Raw genomic sequence first — 19,838 nt, 5'->3', positions numbered from 1 at the left:
GACACTCGAATCTAAATAACAGTTCACCCACACCAATTTATATAACATCAAATGACAAATTCATATGGTACCATTATTAATATTGTATGACACACAAAATTAAACAATTTAAATGTTTTTCCTGAAAGTTGATGGCATTAAATTGTCACCTAGTCGTAGTTGTTACCGAATCTCAAACTGTTTCAAAAAAATAAACCGTCCCAGTTGATAAATCACTAGAATCCACGTTTATTAGAACACTGGAAAAGTTGGATTGCATTTCTGTCGGTATTTGTATAGAAAAATACACTAATCGGTCACAACATGACCACTGTCAGGTGAAGTCAGTAACATTGATTGACTCATTATCATGGTAGAAGGAGGAATGTATTGGGAAGCAAGTGAATATTTTATCCTAAAAGTCTGTTAGAAGCAGGGAAAGTGGAAGGATTTGAGCAACTCTGACAAGGAACAAATGGTCAGTGTATCTCCAGAACTGCAGCTCTTCATTTCTCGTGGTCACTAACCCTCAAAACTGGTCCAAGGGAAGGAAAAGTAGCACCAGGACGTTCTGCTGTGCGATCTCAGATGCTGTGGATGCACCACCTACCGAAGCATTGTTGCAGACCCTTGTGCACCCTTTCATGAAAACAGTATTACGTCATGGCAGTGGCTTCTTACGACTGATTCCACTGTTACTTGCATATGAGGCTCGAGTACAGCACATGAGCTACGCCAGTGATGAGGTTGTGGTTGGCAAACTCCAGGATAAGAAGCAGGATTGGGTATTCGCTATGTCTCTTCTCCAGGCTGGACTCCTCGCTCAAGCCCATCCAGTGAAGCATCAGCGTCTGCATGGCTTCAGGGAACAGTTCTGTGGCTAGTTCCTCAGCAGGTGGCAAATCACTAATTCGCTCAATGTGCTGAACTTTAAAGCCCTCCACTTTCTGGCTGATGCTGCTGTTGGCTGCATGAAACTGTTGACCAAGCCAACGTCCTATACAGCTAAGCAGTGGACTTGAATACACGGAGTCTTTAGCCCAATCTCTTGCCTTCAGCAGCGCTGACACAATTTCAGTCACGTCCTTTTCTTCTAGTTTCCCATTTAAGTACCGATCAGTGTTCTCCAAAAGCAGCAAGGCGGTCTCCAGCTGTTCTGTGCAGCTCTGAGGTTCACGGGAGAGCTGGTCATCCATGCTGTGTAATTTTTGTCTCACCGTCGATACGGTAAGTTGACTGTGTTCAGTTTGCAGTCTCTGCTTGGGAAAGGAACAATAATCATGGTCCGCAGATTTATCAGCTGTGCCGCCAACACACGCATCTACCAGTTCCCTGTCAACCTGGTGATAATAAGGCTGTGGCATTTCATTCCCTGATTCCAAACAGTCAAACTGCGTGCTGAGGTTGTAACTCATTTTCAGAGGACTGTCATTTATCTGTGATTTCCAAACGTCCTATGGAGGAAAATATAATATTAAAAATATGTAGGCGGATATAAATATATATCACAATGCAATAAAATTGTGCAGACAGTGTGTTTACCTGGAAGTTCTCCAGTACTGCAAGCTGCTCTTGCCTGCTGTACATTTCAAAGGCTACTCGAAAAAGTCCCTGAACGCTGTAGAACCACAGGCTGTTATTTGACGTAGGGACCTTCAACCCACTGAACCTGAAGGCTGCAACAAATCAGGAGGAAGGCGTGAGGAACAGTGTGAAATAACACATTTTATCAGGGTTTACCAGGTCATTCTAATTCATCATGTCACCTGAAGAAAAAATTATTTTCGTGGCAAGTCCTTTCTTTGCAAACTTGGCATGGTATCTGGGATGGTTCTCTGAGCGGATGTCAGTGTGGGAGAGGAGGTCAGCCCCCAAATAAAGAGGAGTCAATGGACCCTGAAACAAAAATGACAGAGATGGAACCACCTCGTTATTGAGTCTTACAATAACAGGATTGTTTGCATATCTGTTTAATGACAATTGAAACGTCTTGCAGACATCTCTTAAAGATAAATATAAGCAAATTATTTAGTTTGAGGCTAGTTATCATGAGAATTGAAGCAACCTCGGAGCCGTAAAGGGACTCACCTTGTCGGAACACCCCGTCAACCTGAACGATGTCAGATTCACCAAGTAAATAAAGCGAATTTTCCGTGAGCCTCCGTCCCACTGCGGCAAGGTTAAATGGATAGTTGAGCAACTTGACATCACTGGAAGCAAACGAGGTTGTTGTCTGGTAGAAATACTGAATGTTTTTTAACTGGGTGCCTGTAAACGTAAGTGAAGATGTCTACTGCTACGACAACACGAACTGTTGTTGTGGTTTAAGCCCTGATCTTTGTCTTTCAGGAACACAACAACAGACACACGACTACTTTAAAAACAGGCACGTCTCACTTGAGCAACCAATAAAGTTACACATGTGCAAAAAATTAAAAGCTGTTTTGTCTTGTGTATTTGTAGTACCTCTGACTGTGCTTTCTGTAACCTGTAGTGCCGCGCTGCGGGCTACAAAGGACACAGTTTCGCTCACCGACCACGTGACACAGGCTGGGCCAATGAAAGCGAAGAGAAGTCACCGTGACCTCTCATCTCCCGTCATGCACCGCGGGCAAAGCTGTGTAAAGATGGCTGAGGTAGACTTTGGGGATAGTGAGCTCTTTGAGCAGCTCGATGACTCTACACCGCTGGTCCCGACGCACATTCGCTTCTCAGATGATGGAGAAGACCAGGGGGAGGTCGGCCAGCTGCGGAGCCGGCTGGAGGAGTGTGATGAAAACATCCAGAGACTCACGGAGGAGAATATCCTTGTGCAAGTGGCGCTCGGTGTATGCTAGCACTGTAGTTGTAGCACTAACTGTCGTCTGCTAGCATCCCCCTCTGAAACCAAAACAGAAAAGTAACATCCTGACAATGTCTATTTATGGCCTTTTTTTTTATTGCAACTGTCAGTTTTCTTAACTTTTAGATCACATAAACTATTACAAAGGAAACTGAACGTCCTGACGCGACCAAGGTAATCAGTGGAGACGTTTAAAAGCGTTTCAAATGAAACGAAACTGATCACGTAGCATCCGATGCTAATGCCTTCCCCTTGATTTCACAGCGGCATCACAGTTGAAGATGTCAACATCGACGGGCCACTTCTTCAGATCCTTTACACAAACAACATCATATCAAAGTAAGCACACTTTTCTCAGGGTGTGAACACACTATTTGCCTATCTGCCTGTTAATACGTGTCTCCTTGCTAGGCTCTGTCGCCAGGAGATTGAAGACTGCATCTGCAGTGTGATATTGAAGCACCAGAAAACAGACGATCAAAAAAAGAAATCCTCCTTTCACATGAAACCCCAGGTATTTGCACAGATTTGATGTTATTGTGATTGATGCCAATATGTGACTTATAGTAGTGTATATATTATAGTAATATGTATTCTACCCTTTATAAAGATTGCAGCTTTTGACATGCATGAAGACCTGTCCTCCAGTAGTGTGCACACAACAACAGAACCCTTTAAAGTGAGTGTTTGTTACTATTTACATATTTTTATGTGCGTGTCTTAAAACAGTCTACAGCCTCATTAACGAATGTACCATGATGTATTATTTTTCTGTCCTAGGTGATTGGAAGTGTCTTATATTTCACTACATTCAGTGTAGATAAACTTGGACAACCCCTGGTGAATGAAAATCCCCAGCTGACAGACGGATGGGATGTTCCAACGTATCTTTAAATGGATAAATTCGCCTTTTGTTGAATATTTACTGCCTGTAGAAAAATGTAGTTTGTCATATCACTGACTTGTGAAGGAAGAGGATTTCTGTAGCAAAGATACATTGGTTTTAAAATGGGCAACACATAAGCAGAACTTAAGGTTAAAGCAGTGACGTAGATACAATTTTATTTTTGCATGGACAAATGGAATAAAACTTCCTGAATTGTGGCAAAGGTATCATCAGGTTTTCAACCAAGTCGTTGGAACGGACGGACAGGACATAGAAATGAAAGACAAAAGGTACACCTGAAATTATTATGGAAGCATTGTTTAATTTCTGTCATCAGTTTTTAACATGCTTTGTATGCCATGTGGAATATTAATATACACTGCTCTGTTGATTGTAGGCCCAAGTCTATGTGTTTCAACTGTGGGTCAGCCACTCATCAGCTCCGGGACTGTCCCAAGGTAAATTGAATGATTATTGATATGGCATAAACCCAAGTTAAACAAATAAATAGAGCCTGAACTTTGCTGTCTACATTGATACTTTGTCGCCTTTGTAGCCTAAAGACATGGCTGCAATCAATGAGAGAAGAAAGGAGTTTAATCAGAACAACAACCAGTCCATGCAGAGTAACCAGCGATACCATGCAGATGAAGTGGAGGAGCGCTTTTCTAAATATAAGCCTGGAGTTATGAGGCAGGAATATTATTTTAAACAAATTGTGATTGGATTGCATGCAGTATTTAATTTAATAAGTCCATCTTGAATAATTAATGTTTTTTTACAGTGAGGAACTGTTGACAGCGCTTGGAGTTGATGGCAACACCCTCCCTCCACTGATTTATCGCATGAGGCAGCTGGGCTACCCACCAGGTTGGCTCAAAGAGGCAGAGATGGAAAACTCTGGCTTAATGCTCTACGATGGAAATGGTATGTTTTGAAATTGAACTGAAAACTTAAGAGGCAGAGAAGGTTTTTCCTAGAAACAAAAACACAAGAATGTTTTTCATAATGCATTGAAATTGTATTGAGTCTGTTTATTCTTTTGGTTTTTGCAGGACCAGGTAATGGCAGTCTAACAGACGCCAGTAATTCACAAAACATTTCTTATGACGTTTCCAAACTGGTAGATTTTCCAGGATTCAATGTGCCTGCACCAAACAAAATGAAAGATGTGAGTCCGACAGTTTTTTTCTTTCCAAATGTTATGTTGTAATTTATCTGTTTGGTTCACACATATATGAAAATACTGAAGTATGGAGTCACTTCAGGCTAATGCCTTTGTTTGTCATGAGCTGTCCTCACAAATTGAGTACATTGTCTTTCATGTCAGACATTTCAGTGAGTTTTGGTGGCATCACATTATTTGTAACAGTTGTACTGACATTTTATTTTATTTCGCTTTCTTTTTTCCTTGCCTCCAGGAGTTCATGATTCATGGCTCAATTCCAATGCAGAACAGCCACATGAAGCAAAACTACGCAGCCTACCTGTCAAACAACTTCCCTATGGTATTTATCACAAGTCTCTTAATAGGGCACAGCTTCAACAAACATTTTACATTTCTCCTCTTCTCTCAAATCAGTAAAAATCATTTTACTGGCTCTGACAGAAGTGAAAGACGAGTGATGACTGTTCCTTTAATAGTCTCACTGCATGCCATTCTTCTTTGCCAACAGCCTGGCGCCACCTGCAACAAGAGAAGACATGAAGGGGACTCATCTCCCCTGCTAAAGAAGAAGACTAGGACAAGTCCTGATCGCCGCTCAGACAGGAGCTCCGATATGGATATCGAATCAGGTAAATTATTATCTTAATTTCGCTTTATCCAGATTTCACATTTTTACATGTTTTAAATGTTTTCCTAAGTTACTATAAAAGTTATGTCTTAAAGTTGGCTAGCATCTCAGTTTCTATATCCACAGATCTCTTACATTACAGAATAAAGCTCATTTACAAGACAAAGTCAACTCCTTTTTGTCTGATAATTGTTAAATCGTCGTGTAATTTCATTTAATTTCATTCTCAGATCCGGGAACACCATATCACCATCATCACCATCATCATCATCGTCATCATGGCCATGGTGACTTCCAGTTCCAGCAACCGCTTCCTCCTGGTTCTTCTCCTAGCTTCAGTTCGCCCCCTCCTTTACCACAAGGCACTCCTCCTGCTACACCCACTCCCCCACCTCTCCCTAAAGGCACACCTCCACCCACACCCACCAACGGCTCTCCAGCTCTGCGAGAGCGTAACTGGGTGGTAGTTGATGAGACCGAGGAGGGAACGGAGGACGAATTGACACTAGAGGAGTTGGAGGAGCAGCAGAGGCTGCTCTGGGCAGCTCTAGAAAATGCTGACACTGCCACTAATAGTGACTGTGAGACGCCTGCATTGGGAACACCCGCTCCCAGTTCATCAAGCGTATCGACGCCAGCGCATGTCGACACAGAAGCGGAGGAGGTTGAAGAAGTAATGGACACGACGCCTGCAGGACCTTGTCATAGCAGTGAAAATGAAAGGGAACCAGATGTTCAAGAGATTTCCCCTCATATCTCTGGACCTATCAAAGCTGAAGATAATAGCTCAGAGAGCCCTGGACCACTCAAAGCTCAAAACGATCGGCCCAAGAGTCCTGTTCAAGTCAAATCCAGTGAGGACCGCCCACAGGCTCCTGTTCAGGTCAAATCCAGTGAAGACATCCCACAGAGTCCTGATCCAATGAAATCCAGTGATGACAGCCCACAGAGTCCTGATCCAATCAAATCCAGCAATGACAGCCCACAGAGCCCTGATCCAATCAAATCCCAGGAAGACAACCCGCAGAGCCCTGATCCAGATTTCTCTAATCAGGGCACTGGAGATTGTGCTTCTCCTAAGAATGTCGAGAAGGTTTCAGCTGTTCCACATCGGAGCAAGTTTGCAGCTGGCATCGTTCCATTTGAAGATACCCCCGAATTCACAGAAGTAGCTGAAGCCACAGGAACTTACCTTAGGATCAGAGACTTACTGAAATGCTCCCCTCGAAGTTTGGCAAAGAAAAATTAAAAAAGGATTATCTTATGGACTTCAAATACAATGATATTTGCTTTTTTTTTTTTTTTTTTTTTTTTTAAGCAAAAACTTCTGTTTTCATCTTGTCAGCATGTTTTTTTAAAGCTGTTTTTATTTTATACCAAATTGAATGTCCATGTTGTAAATACAGTGGATCTGTAAAAAGTGAGGGGAAGGACTTTGGGGAATGCTGCCACAGCAGGGGATTCTGATTAATGTAGTCTAAAATGATTGTAGCAGTAGTGTCACTTATTTTATGAAATGTGTGAGATGGTAATTTCCAGACCTGTATTCATTTTCATGGATTTTTCTATTTTTGTCCCCTCTTAAATTCCTGCAAAATTGTATAAACATGTTCTTGTTCCAAGAAGACTTTATTTTGATATTTTTGGGGCAGCAGTTGGGAGATGTGGATTTTATTTAATTTTGCACAGACACTTAAATGTATGAGCCAATGGCATATAGTGGACAGAACTATTCAATACCGGACCCACCCTCATGGTCTCATTGGGTAAAAAATGCTCAACTTGATTTGCAATTCGTTTAAACTCTGCAATACGAGGCACAGTTTGTTTCCTATGATATTGCAAAGTTCATTTTGCATTATTTTCTATTCTACTACTAATATCAGAGCTGAAACAAACCTGATTTCTCTGTGGAACTGCCCTGCCAGCAAAATACATAAAACAATACATCATAAAAGGCTGGAATATATATTCTTATTGATAACGCGGTTTCATAGTTAAATTAATTTTCCTACACATTGGTAAGTATCCAGACATTCATGGAAATTGCACCATTTTCTGATTCTTACAGAAATAAGTTTGGCAATATTCTGATAGGTTTTTACCCCCAGGGTTTCCTATTTATACAGTACCTCATCTTCACACCAGTCTCTGAAGAAGAACTGAAGAAGCTACTTGGATGAGTGACGAAGCATCTTCCCAAAACTCTACAAGTCCAGTTACCTTTTTAAATGCCTTTTGGATTCATTATCAAAGCTTCATCACATATAATGATATGTATATATATAGATCCACTGGCCACCTTATTAAGTACACCTTGCTAGTAAAAGGTTGGACCCCTTTTGGCTTCAGAGCTGCCTTAATACTCCATGCCACACTTTCAACAAGGTGTTAGAACCATTCCTCAGAGATTTTGGTCCATATTGAAATGATAACATCATGCATTTGGTGCAGATTTGTTGACTGCACATCTATGATGCGAACCTCCCGTTCCACCACATCCCAAAGGTGCTCTATTGGTTTGAGATCTGGTGACTGTGCAGGCCATTGGAGTACAGTGAACTTACTTTTATATGATATAGGCTTTGTGACATGGTGCATTATCCTGCTGGAAGTAGCCGTCAGAAGATGGTTACACTGTGGTCATAAAGGTATGGAGATGGTCAGCAACAATACTCAGGTAGGCTGTGGCATTTAAACCGTGCTCAATTTGTACTAAGGGGCCCAAAGTGTGCAAAGAAAATATCCCCCACACCATCACACCACCACCACCAGCCTGAACCATTGATACAAGGCAAGATGGATCCATGCTTTTATGTTGTTTACGACAAATTCTGACCCTGACATCCAAATGTCGGAACTGGAATCGAGACTCGTCAGACCAGGCAACATTTTTCCAATCTTCTAGTGTTCAATTTTGTTGAGCCTGTGTGAACTGTAGTCCCAGTTTCCTGTTCTTAGCTGACAGGCGTGGCACTTGGTGTGGTCCTCTGCTGCTGTAGCCCATCTTCTTCAAGGTTGGACGTGTTGTGCGTTAGGAGATGGTATTCTGGATTCCTTTGTTGTAACGGGTGGTTATTTGAGTTACTGTTGCCTTTCTATCATCTCCAACCAGTCTGCCCATTCTCCTCTGACCTCTCACATCAACAAGGCGTCCGCACAATTGCCGCTCACAGGATATTTCCTCTTTTTCGGACCCTTCTCTGTAAACACTAGAGATGGTGGTGCATGAATATCCCAGTAGATCAGCAGTTTCTGAAATACTCAGACCAGACCATCTGGCACTAACAACCATACCACTTCAAAGTCACTTAAATCCCCTTTCTTCCCCATTATGATGGTGGTTTGAACTTCAGCAAGTTGTCTTGATCACCTCTAGATGCCTAAATGCATTGAATTGCCATGTGATTGGCTGATTAGCTATTTGTGTTAAGCAATTTGAACATTTCATATTTCATATTATGAAATGTTCCCAGTAAACACACACACACACATATATATAAAAAATCACAGTGGTTCCTCACAAGGAGGCGTTGTAGTTTTTTTTTCTTAAGAATTTCGTGTCGCCGAGAAGTGACGGAGTGCCTCATCTTCCTGAACATGTGTGTCCATATCTTTGGTCGGCCGTTGGACACACACCGTCGCTCCTACACCGGGATGTGTCTCTACCATTGACTGTCTATACCAGCTCTCTACTCGACACTTGTCCGTGTGTGAGCACCGAGCAGCAGTCGTCGCGGTTCCCCACTTCGCTGCTAGCTGTGTCATTTCTTTTTTCTTATCGGGAGACGACGGAGGGTCGAACCTATCAGGTCAGTATTAGCCCCGCACCGAGATCGTCTATTTCCGTTTAATCGTCCAAACGGCTGACAAACAACGAGGGGGTTAAAGTTCAGGTAGACGTTGAGTAGTTTAGCTAAACTACCCAACTAAGCAGGTGTCCGTTTATCCAAACCAGCTAACTAACCAGACCTTCCCCTGGTCCTGACCCCCCTCTGCCGGCTCTGCTCGGGCCTCGTTGCTAACGTTAATTAGCATCTAATCACGCTTGTTCCTAACATGATAACACACCGTGATTCGCGTTAGCCGTACAGTTGACCGAGTCAAAGTACTGTTACCACGGCCTCGTTAAACTATCTGCGCACAACTGATCTGCTGGAACAATTTGTTGGCTCTCAACTTATAGCAGCAGCAGTAGCAGTAGTAGCAGTAGTGTGCCCTGCTGGAGCTCCCGTGACATTGCGGAGACTTTTTGGACTAAAGGAATTCGCTCTCCAGTCGCCGAGCTCACCGCATTTCTCGGGTTAGTGTGTTATTTAGGTGTACACGGTATGGCTATACCCTATACATTGCCTCCGATTGAGACCTTTGGTTGAGCTAGCGAAGGAAAAAGGTAAGTTAGCTCATTTTTTTGTGTGTGTGTGTTATTACTACAGACTCCACTCTAACCAGATGTGCCACCTCATCGACAGCTCTCAGTCCGCTAGAGAAACGAGGCGGGTTACATTCACAGGCCAAGACGCTGACTAGACCCTGGAGGCATCTGCTGTTTTGACAGTGGCCCAGCTGACTCGGTGGATCCTGTGTAGTAGAAAAGCTTTGCGGCTGAAAGGTGTGACTGACTCAGGCAACGGTTGAGCCATTTTGTAGCAGACTAAAGCAGCTTAGCTTGTTTGGTGGTGGTGGTGGTGGCAGGACTGAAGCTTCAGCGTGTTGCAGTCGAGCACTTGTCCAGTGGTGACACTCCTCTGTCGATATTTCTATCAGTCTTTGAACCTGCCTGTGTGTAACTGATGCAGTCAATACTACATTTTGCACACACGTGCATTGCAGTGGTTTATTTCACTGGTTAAAACTGCTGCACATGATGTCAAACATTGAATCGGCATCACTTACCTGTGTGCACACGTACAAAGACTGTTCTCAGTCTGCTTGCTTACAGTTATTAGTTGTAACATGTACAAATATACAGGTTGATTTGCAGTAAGAACAAGTGGAACAAATGCAGATGATGTGGACAGACGTGTTCCATACAAAATGAAGGTTTGTGTGTAGGCGTGAGTGGGATAAATAAGTATATGTCTATATACAGTACATGTAGCAGTATCCACTATTTGATGCATTTGTGGGTTTTTTTGGTGAGGATATTCTAGTGCTCTCTGTTAGTGGTGGGAAATCTGGATTTCAAAACAGGGCTGCAGTGGAAACCATGACTATCCTTCCACATATGCACTCGCTTGCCAAAAGATTAGGTACACTAGTGATCTGACAGCCCTGCAGTAAAGCTCAGCTTCAAGACTGTTGTAATGATCAGTTTCAGAAATGTGTTAATTCAACTGCACGATCTTTTTGGAGGTTGGAGTTTGTGATGCTGTTAAACTGTGTTGAATTAAACGTGTTTCTGTTCTTTAGCCCAATGGCTAAAATGGAGTTGTCAAAGTAATAGGATCATGTGTCTTTGCAACACAACATAAGTCAATAGTACTACAAACTACAGCCTCCAAAATGAAAACCCCGGAGGTATAAACAGATCTCCCAGGTGTTTTAAACACACGCTAAATACCATAACCTTCACAAAGGTAAGATGTTTTTTTCTAGTGTACCTAATGAACTGGTAACTGAGCGTGTGTTACTGTTTTTAAAAGTCAGAATCTGTCTAGAAGACAGAGGTAGTGACATTTACTGTAGATGTGAGGAAGATCTTTATGTCTATTTGTAGTCAGCGTGGATTGTTGTCTTCAAAACTGGTGAATGTGAATTTACAAACACTTGAGGACACAGGATGCTTTGGTGTTTTTCTGCACCTTCGAATGTCAGTACCAGCAGGAGGCTCCGTAATCATCCCAGCAGATGTTTCCTCAAAAAGGAAAGACTAGAGCTTGAGTGGGCTTTGTAATGAATAAAGTAAGGGAGAGAAGACTGAGACAGTGTGTTACATCCGATAAAACACACTTCTGGCCATGGATAGGTGTTTTCTGATGGCAGTCGTTTGTGAGTTTCTTGTGTCAGTGTTATGAATGTCATAAAACTTACTCTGCTTGTTACTGGTGTAAAGCACAAGTTGAAAGCGATGCCTCAACAGCCAGGACTGCTGAACTTGCTGTAATTGGTTTGGTATTTATAAAGTCACTGGCTAGTATTAACTTACTGAAAGATAGTGTGGAATAAAAGCCTGCTTTGTGTAACTGCTCTCAGCCTCCCATCTGTTAGCTTGTTAAACATGGAGATGTAAAGTGGAGAATATGTCTGTGTATTTATCTAGTTTTATTACGTGCTGAAACTGAATCAGGTTTGTGGAGGACAATGAAAGTGTGACCACACTATTCACACATATACGTATCCGTTGTTTTGAGAGTTTATGAGCATGTCATCCCATGACATTATGAAAATAGAAGTTAGTTATGCTAATGCGGTCATTTGAGAAGTCTCACTTCTGTTTTACGAGCTGCAATGTACATGTTTCACTGTGTTTATTTACATCAGGAAAAAAATGAAAGACTTAAAGTATAGTTAATAAACCACTATATTAATCCCCTTTGACTTTTCCAAAGCCTTGGTATTTGTATTTCTCTCAAGATACGGATTAGATTGAGAGTCAGTGGCAAAAGATTAAAATAACTGCAGTGGGAAAGTCTTCAGTGTAAGTGGATCATGTCCAGCCGACTGCATCAGCTCACCAGTCAGACTTGAAAGATTCTCTGTTAATGCTCATAAGACGGTAAATATTAAATCTTGGTAGTTTTTAACTTGTGTTCCTGTACCACAGGTTCTTGCGGCCAGTCAACATTGATGAAATTTGCGACATTCGTATTTAAGGTTTCCTTACAGATGAAATGGTATTTAGTGAGACTGAATGTGTACTGTGATGTCCTGAGGCACTGAAACACTTTCTTTCTCTGGTCTTCTTCTGACCTCGGGGCACCAGTCCGTATCATTCAAAGTCACAGTGGAAGAAAACTGGAACACTGTGTTCAAACTAGGTCGTATCTGCCCTTCATCCTCCACTGAGAACTGTCTCGGTGGGTGTGTGAGCTCACGGACATATCTTCTCGGTTGTTTTGGCAGTGTGATTCGCGCTAGCTCTCAGGCCCTTTCGGGGAATGAAAGGTATGTTTGCGAGACCCCGTTGAACGAGTCTTGTATTAAATTTCTGCCGTGTCAAGTCGAGCGTCCTGGCTGACTCATAACAATTCGACCCCACAGTTTATTTTGTGGTGAAGGAACTGGCCTTTTAAAGAATTTTCGAGCAGAATAGCTTTCCATCAGCACCTTCTGAAAACATTCAAAACCATTGTGTACGTTTTCCTCAGTGTGCATATTTAGGGTATTACTCAAGCAATTTTAATAATCATCATTCTCCAATATACTTTAAAGTAAGCTCCCTCTCTGCTGCCAAAATAGTGAAAACTCTTTTAGTAATATGCATATTGTAGACACACAATTTATAGTGTGTAACCATCATTAATTGTCATGATAGCTACATCTGTTCAGACCATTTAATATGATACGTTGATAACAAAGTGAGTTGTTGATAAAGCAGCTTGTCCTTTGGTTGTTTGTGTGCATATAACTTGTCCTGACTACGGTTTCATCATGAACACGTTCTTTTTGTGCACCTGTGCACAAGATATGTTGGAGTGATTCAGTCCTGTACAGAAACAGGTCAGGATGCTTCAGCTCAGTCAGAAGCTTGACCTGAAACTCGAAGCCTTTGCATAGTTGCACATCTTGTTTGATTTAATTATTGAAGGCAGCGCATTTGTGAAATGTGTCATGATCGCAGGACCCAGTCGTATTGTCAACTAAACAACAGACAGACACTCTTGTTTAAATCCAACTTTCAGCCGGTCTGTTTCTGTGTTGAGGTAATCTGACAAACAGGATAATCTGCTGCTGCTGCTGCTGGTGGTGGTGGTGGTGGTCGTGTTTCTCCAGTAATCCTGTTTTAGAAAAAGCTGCCAGCAATCCTTACATGATTTTAGATGCCAGAATGATAGATTGAAGGAGAGAGAGACAATCTGCAGCACTGTGTGTACCGTCGTCAAGGTCAGAGATGAGGTATTCAGAAGTTCGTGAAGGCAGCACTATACGCTGTCTATCGCCTGGCCTTTGACAGGGTATTTTTAGGTCTAACTGTGACGTTGTGTATGCTGAGAAGCTTGTTGTCACAACAGTAACGAAAGGCCTCCATTAATACTGCTCGACAAACCCAGTGAGCACGTCACCAAGGTATATCTGTACTTGCCTTTTATGTGTTTAACCAAGTATGTTATTGCAACACCAGCCACGGCAGAATTAAAGTCAGGAAAAGTTAGCAAATAGTACATTTTCCCATGTTATTAATCAGTTTGATCAAGTAATAATTTCTGAATAAATCTAAACTAAATCAAGTAACATGTCTCGTTCTTTTCTGTCTCTTTCTAAACAGGGTCCTTTAGCAAGCCGCGGGTTTTCTCCCTTCTCCCTTTTCCTGTTTTTTTCTTTTTGTTTGTACTTTTTATTTTTTGGGGGCTTAATTAATTTTGGTGGCTGAGAGACAACTTCATCGCCATCACAGAGCTGCAGCCGGTTGTTTTGATGGTCTGGGGTCAGTCTGCACCCGCTGACGGACGTAAGCCTCGTGAGTCAGACCACAGGAGGAAATATGAGCGCAGCCAAGCCGAGCGGGATCAAAGTACCTAGCAAAATAGCTAGGCCTCCTGCAACTGGAGCCCCCAAGACCACCCCCAGCACAGGTAAGAATCTCCAGCTTCTTCAGCTTCTGGTGAACATACAGGTCGTGTCCGAAATCGCCCCCTAACTCCTATGTAGGGCCCTGTATAGGGGTTACGCCATTTTATAGTGGCGCTTGTCAAACGATGATATGTGTAGTGTCCGAAAGCTGTTGGGATTGAGCTCACTATATAGTGCAACCCTACACAGGGAGTAGGGGTTAGGGAGGGAGTGAACGATTTCGGACACAGGGACAGTGTTTGCCTTCGAATGCTCCATAGCTGAGAGTTGTGTGGTTGATGAATGTAGTCCTGGAATCAGTTTGATGCTTTTCCGCTTGTCTCATGCCAGCAGGGCTTTTAAATTTTACATCATGCCACACATTTCTCCACGCTTGGTCCAAATTGATACGGCTGAGCTTATAGTACCGTGTAGATTAACAGTGTGGCTTTTGGCTTCAACATTCAGTTAGAAGAACAGCAAAATGAGGTGGTCATTTTAATGGATAGACTAGCACTGACACTAACCAGCTGTTTTGTTTAAAGCTATAGTTATAATAATTATACATATATAATAATGGTATAAGTTTTTACTTACAATGTTTTGGTAAGAAGTTCTTAAAACATAATTATAGCATTGTATCAACACCAGATGATATTGTGTGTTTTGTGACGTTCATTTTCCTGACACAAGTCAATTGCACAATTTATTCATTTTAAAACTTCTTTCTAAACGCAGCCAAAGCTGGCGTGGCTGACAAATCCGCTCCAAAATCCAGCGGAGGAGATTCCAAGAACGCCGAGGAGAGCTTCCAGGTCGGGGAGCGAGTGTGGGTGAATGGCAATAAACCAGGTTACATTCAGTTTTTGGGAGAGGCGCAGTTCGCCCCAGGACAGTGGGCGGGGATTGTTCTAGACGAGGCAATCGGGAAGAACGATGGATCAGTGGCAGGGGTGCGCTACTTCCAGTGTGAGGCCTTGCGAGGGATATTTACCCGCCCGTCCAAGCTGTCTCGCACCGAGGGGGAGGCTAATGGAACTCAGACGGCGCCGCCCTCCCGCGCTTCGTCACCCACCCCTTCGGTTGGAAGTGTTGCCTCGCAGACACCCGCCACGAAATCTACTACTGCAGCAAAGAAGGCGTCTGCCGCCACCCCAGCTACGCCAGCTACGCCAGCTACACCAGCTGTACCCTCTACCCCAGCCTCCAACCTCACGCGCACAAACAGCGAATCTGTTTCCAACCTCTCCGAGACCGGATCAGTCAAGAAAGGAGAGAGAGAACTGAAGATGGGTGATCGTGTGTTGGTAAAGTTTCTTCCAAAGCATACAGCAGTATTTTCCCCTGAATATTTTAGCAAAGTGACACAACGTTAAGGCGCTATCTTTGTATCTCAGCCACATCAGCAGTCACAAGACTAATGAACTCTCCTCTGCTTTAGTGTCAGAGAAATTAACACACTAAATGTGGCCTCGTCCACTTCATGTCACCAGATCCTCAGCTCTGAGTCAGAGGAAGTACTACTGCTGGCACTGTTGGGTGCAGTCACCATCTGTGTACAGTCCTCTTGGTCTCAGTATTTGTTGATGAGCACCTTCCTTCCTCCTTACAAATTCCCTTTTTTTTGTCCATTTCCTCAGCCAGGAGGCAATGTGGCGCATTATGTAAAGAGGAAGTTTCCTTTGGGCTCCAGAGGAAATTAGCTCACCATTACCAAATTAAGCGTCAATCTTGCAGCTGTGCAGTTGTAGATAAGTGAAAGAGGAAAAAATCTCATGCTGATAATTTGGCTTTGTTAAGTTCAAAGCTCTCCCATGTTTTGTTTCTGTGGCTTTCATGGAATTATCTCACTCAGGGTTTATTACTAAGCTAAGCTGATTATGTTTCAGCCCTCCCTTATCTGTTGAGAGGATTCATTGTTGGCTAATGTTTGGTGCTTTCTCCTCAGGTCGGTGGCACAAAGGCAGGAGTGGTACGTTTCCTCGGAGAAACAGATTTTGCCAAAGGCGAGTGGTGTGGTGTGGAATTAGATGAGCCCCTTGGAAAAAATGACGGAGCAGTGGCGGGCACGAGGTACTATTGCCATAGCATCTGTAAATCCTGAAAGACGTGTTATTACATGCACCAACCACACATATTTATTGACTCCGACGATCTGTCCACAGATACTTTCAGTGCCAACCCAAGTATGGCTTGTTCGCTCCAGTTCACAAAGTCACACGCATCGGTTTCCCTTCAACGACGCCAGCCAAAGCAAAAACGACAGTGAGGAAAGTAGTGGCCACACCGTCTGGCCTGAAGAGAAGCCCTAGTGCCTCATCCATCAGCACCATGAGCTCTGTGGCCTCCTCTGTTAGCGCAAAGCCCAGCCGCACCGGCCTGGTGAGACATGGCCACACTCAGTAACAACAATATTAAGGGGTCACACTTAATATTTGCCTTAATTAACAGTATTATGATTCTATGTTTTTTTGTGTTTCTACAGCTAACTGAGACTTCTTCGAGGTATAATCGGAAGATTTCAGGCACCACAGCCTTGCAGGAGGCACTGAAGGAAAAGCAACAACACATTGAACAGTTGATGGCTGAGAGGGACATGGAAAGAGCTGAAGTTGCCAAGGCCACTAGCCATGTTGGAGAAATGGAGCAAGAAATTAGTCTGCTTAGGGATGATCACGAGCAGGTCAGCCCACTCGCTGGTCCCTAAATTATGGTTGTGATCAGAGTATCTTTTAAATGTTGTGTCAACAGTATCCAACTTTTTCTTTTGGTTTTTAAAAAAAAGATGGAGTCAAAGATGGATCAGTTGCGTGCCTTGGTGGAAGCTGCAGACAAAGACAAGGTGGAGCTGCTCAATCAGCTGGAGGAGGAGCGTAGGTAAGAAGACAGACAAAGACACAGTAATATGTGACCACGGGTCAGGATCTGCTGTGTTAATATCATCTGGTACTTTTTTAGATAACGTTACAGCTAAGCTCTAAATGCTCTTGTACTTTTATAATCTTATGAAGTCATGAGGAAAGTGGTGTGCCTGACATGGCTTAGCCTCGCTGTTAATCACTAGTTTAGCTTGTCAGTGCTCTTATGTTTTTTTGGCCTTTTTTTTTCTTCTGTTAAATAGGAAGGTGGAAGACCTTCAGTTTCGGGTAGAAGAAGCTTGCATTACCAAAGGGGATCTGGAGGTAAATACACAAGGCAGATCCACATCACTGCAAATGACATATTTAATTGAGTTCATGTTTCAAAACCGACTTTCTAAGTGTATATATGTGGTATTTTTATAGAATGAAAACACTTTAAAAACTACATTTTGTGAAGTGAATTCAGAAGCAGTCACCCATGATAATAAACTTGTCTAAATATATATTTATTTTTAATATCAAATGTCTCCTTGTAGTTCAGGTCCAATGCACTTTAAGATTCCTCAAGATTAGCTACTATCGTCGGCCACAGAGCTGCAGTCAGGTCCATTTGCATTACTTCTTGTTTGGGTTAGCGGTAGGAACTACCCACTGTTCAGTCTCAGTAACAGTATTTGCATGAACAGTTAGATAGTGACATCAGCTGCATTAGATGATACGCTGTCAAATGCACCTGGTGGTGCAGCAAGTCTCTGACTTCAGTGACAATGCCAGTCTATGCCCAAACCACGAATATATATAAAAACTTGACTGGACTTGATAAGCATTAAGTCTGAGACTTAATTACCAAAGCTAATGGAACTGTAAGACACCTGACATTTAGTTTTTTCCTCCATATTTTGTTTAACAGACTCTCATAGCTCATTGTCCGTTCCTTAAATAAGTCATTTTGTCATCCCAAGTTTTGATATCCAGCGAGCTGGTGCCCAGAGAGGTATTTGTATTCATATCTGATCAAAGCATTTGTTATTTATTCCACAGTGCTGCACAGGGCACCACCTCAGTTACCCTGAAGGCATCCAGGCTCAGAATAGATGTTTTAAAATGAGGCCTACAGGGTTAGAAAACCCCTTTATCTTCTATTTAAAGTGTGTGTACTAACAGTTTATTACTCACTCACCGCTGCATAAATAATTTTTAAAACTGCATGCGGCTTGAAACACTCCGACAAAAAAACTCTTTCAACAGGTCAAACTAAAACAAAAAAAAAGCTTTAACTTTAAGCTGTTGAAGGTGTACTAATGTTGAGCTGTAACTTGCAGTGCCTCCCTGTTCAATGATGTGATCTTATTGCTTCTTCTTCCTTCTCGTCCTCGTCTTTCGTGTTGGTCCAGTGCTCAGCATGGTACCACTGGAGATGCTCCCTTGTCATTCCACTGCCCGGTCACAGACCTGTATTCAGTCTGCCCACTGCAGCCAAAGGGGAATAACACCCACCTTAGGAATTTAAATGTAAAACAATGAGCAGAGGATGCTGAGATAGATGCACAATCGCATCCCTCCTGCTTCCTTACCATTGATCAGTTAGGTAGTATGGAAGGCCTGGAACAGACAACCACGATAGCTTCTTTTAAACTGGTGCTATTCCCCTTTTCAAAGTGAATCCTGGAGTTTAACACTGGGTATAATGTGAGACTAGAGGTACAAAATTGTGGCAAGGCTTCATTAAGCTGCCATAATGTTCTCAATCATAAAACAGAACAACCAAAAGTCAAATCAGGACCTTTCCTTTCTCTGTTACCGATTTATTTCTGTCAAAGTTGATCTCAAGTCTTGCACAGGTGGTCTCTTATGCAATACTTACTATATATAGTGTGGACAATGACTTTGTCACCACAGAGAGAGCATGAGAGAGAAAATACTATAACCTTATCATTTTACCTGAATAAAACCAAGGCAACACCTGAAAAAAAAAAAAACTTTCTGTTATTGAATCAATGTTCCACTTCTTCAGACGTCTTTGTTTGATATAGAATCTATTGCATTGACCTTATTGTTCAGGAAACTACTTCCATTTCGTTCTCTCTCTGTGTTGTGGTGAAGTCATTACTGACACATATTATCAAACTTTCTGTGAATCGTAACAGTTGGTGTGCTTTGTTCACCAGGTGTCAATGATGCATGGTTACTTCTAAACTGCCTCCATCAACGTACTCATCCTGCACACCCATAATACACGTTGCTGCTTGTCTTGTATTTCCCACCATTCCTTCACCCAAATCCCTATTTGCATGGGGGCGTCTTCTCATTTCCAGTCATCCACCTCTCTCCACTCCTGCCCAGTTCCCCGAACACAACCCCTCAAACGTTCAAAGACACGCACAACTGTCATCGTCCAAACCCCCTCCATCCTCTCTCCTGTCTCCCTCCCTTCTCTGTCTGCGTTGGGCTGGCATGTGATGGTGGCACTGGTGTGTTTTCTTCCTCTCCCCCTTGTTTACTAACAGACGCAGACCAGACTGGAGCATGCCCACATTAAGGAGCTTGAACAGAGCCTGCTCTTTGAAAAGACCAAAGCTGAGAAACTCCAAAGAGAGTTAGAAGACACTAGGGTAATGAATTCTGCTCTGCAATGTGCTGCGTTGGGAAAGAGGGCATGGGCCAAGGACAGTGGCCAAAGTAATATTTGCAAGGGTTTACAGAGAGATTTCTAAGCAGTTACCACAGTTTTGCTTTGTATGGGCTTGTGGTGAACGTACCTT

General features: G+C 42.7%; 3 protein-coding genes across 10 annotated transcripts in view; 2 read left to right on the top strand and 1 right to left on the bottom strand.

Annotated features, from left to right (window-relative positions):
- Nucleotides 1-208: 208 nt before the first annotated feature.
- si:ch211-110p13.9 (uncharacterized protein LOC562347 homolog) lies at nt 209-2,482 on the bottom strand. The gene is made up of 4 exons (XM_047591945.1): nt 2,068-2,482; nt 1,746-1,875; nt 1,522-1,655; nt 209-1,433 (listed from the first exon to the last, which is right to left on the bottom strand). Exons 1-4 carry the CDS (start codon nt 2,185-2,187, stop codon nt 675-677), a joined length of 1,143 nt encoding a protein of 380 aa, XP_047447901.1. The 5' UTR covers nt 2,188-2,482; the 3' UTR covers nt 209-674.
- Nucleotides 2,483-2,576: 94 nt separating this feature from the next.
- Nucleotides 2,577-7,125, top strand: zcchc8 (zinc finger, CCHC domain containing 8). The gene is made up of 14 exons (XM_047591870.1): nt 2,577-2,781; nt 2,953-2,995; nt 3,086-3,160; nt 3,233-3,335; nt 3,432-3,500; nt 3,602-3,705; nt 3,932-3,997; nt 4,105-4,165; nt 4,264-4,400; nt 4,492-4,634; nt 4,763-4,878; nt 5,129-5,215; nt 5,384-5,504; nt 5,734-7,125. The coding sequence occupies exons 1-14, from the start codon at nt 2,580-2,582 to the stop codon at nt 6,750-6,752; spliced, it is 2,346 nt and encodes a 781-aa protein (XP_047447826.1). The 5' UTR covers nt 2,577-2,579; the 3' UTR covers nt 6,753-7,125.
- A 1,959-nt stretch (nt 7,126-9,084) lies between these two features.
- clip1a (CAP-GLY domain containing linker protein 1a) overlaps nt 9,085-19,838 on the top strand; it is a 23,938-nt gene continuing 13,184 nt past the window's right edge. For 2 of the 8 annotated variants that reach the window (XM_047591808.1, XM_047591807.1), the window contains exons 1-9: nt 9,086-9,315; nt 13,932-14,238; nt 14,954-15,522; nt 16,164-16,288; nt 16,381-16,597; nt 16,701-16,898; nt 17,001-17,092; nt 17,337-17,397; nt 19,584-19,688. In XM_047591808.1, coding sequence (XP_047447764.1) covers nt 14,148-14,238; nt 14,954-15,522; nt 16,164-16,288; nt 16,381-16,597; nt 16,701-16,898; nt 17,001-17,092; nt 17,337-17,397; nt 19,584-19,688 — 1,458 coding nt within the window. In that variant the 5' untranslated portion in view covers nt 9,086-9,315; nt 13,932-14,147. Of the gene's footprint in view, nt 9,316-9,774; nt 9,897-9,978; nt 10,116-13,931; nt 14,239-14,953; nt 15,523-16,163; nt 16,289-16,380; nt 16,598-16,700; nt 16,899-17,000; nt 17,093-17,336; nt 17,398-19,583; nt 19,689-19,838 lie in introns of those variants that run through there. The other 6 variants (XM_047591811.1, XM_047591809.1, XM_047591804.1 and 3 more) reach the window with 5 other exon arrangements.

This window comes from Mugil cephalus, chromosome 8, assembly GCF_022458985.1.
Source record: "Mugil cephalus isolate CIBA_MC_2020 chromosome 8, CIBA_Mcephalus_1.1, whole genome shotgun sequence".
NCBI lineage: Eukaryota > Metazoa > Chordata > Actinopteri > Mugiliformes > Mugilidae > Mugil > Mugil cephalus.
Note: the sequence above shows the minus strand (reverse complement) of the source record. Positions and strands in the feature narration are given on the sequence as shown.

What these genes read in the sequence shown, in the direction of transcription:
- si:ch211-110p13.9 (XM_047591945.1), bottom strand. Translation starts at nt 2,187, where the DNA reads ATGTCAAGTTGCTCAACTATCCATTTAACCTTGCCGCAGTGGGACGGA. An exon ending in TGACGGGGTGTTCCGACAAG is followed by an intron (nt 1,876 to 2,067) that starts GTGAGTCCCTTT and finishes TTTTTGTTTCAG; the next exon opens with GGTCCATTGACTCCTCTTTA. An exon ending in GAAAATAATTTTTTCTTCAG is followed by an intron (nt 1,656 to 1,745) that starts GTGACATGATGA and finishes GATTTGTTGCAG; the next exon opens with CCTTCAGGTTCAGTGGGTTG.
- zcchc8 (XM_047591870.1), top strand. Translation starts at nt 2,580, where the DNA reads ATGCACCGCGGGCAAAGCTGTGTAAAGATGGCTGAGGTAGACTTTGGG. An exon ending in CCTTTCACATGAAACCCCAG is followed by an intron (nt 3,336 to 3,431) that starts GTATTTGCACAG and finishes CCCTTTATAAAG; the next exon opens with ATTGCAGCTTTTGACATGCA. An exon ending in CGATATGGATATCGAATCAG is followed by an intron (nt 5,505 to 5,733) that starts GTAAATTATTAT and finishes TTTCATTCTCAG; the next exon opens with ATCCGGGAACACCATATCAC.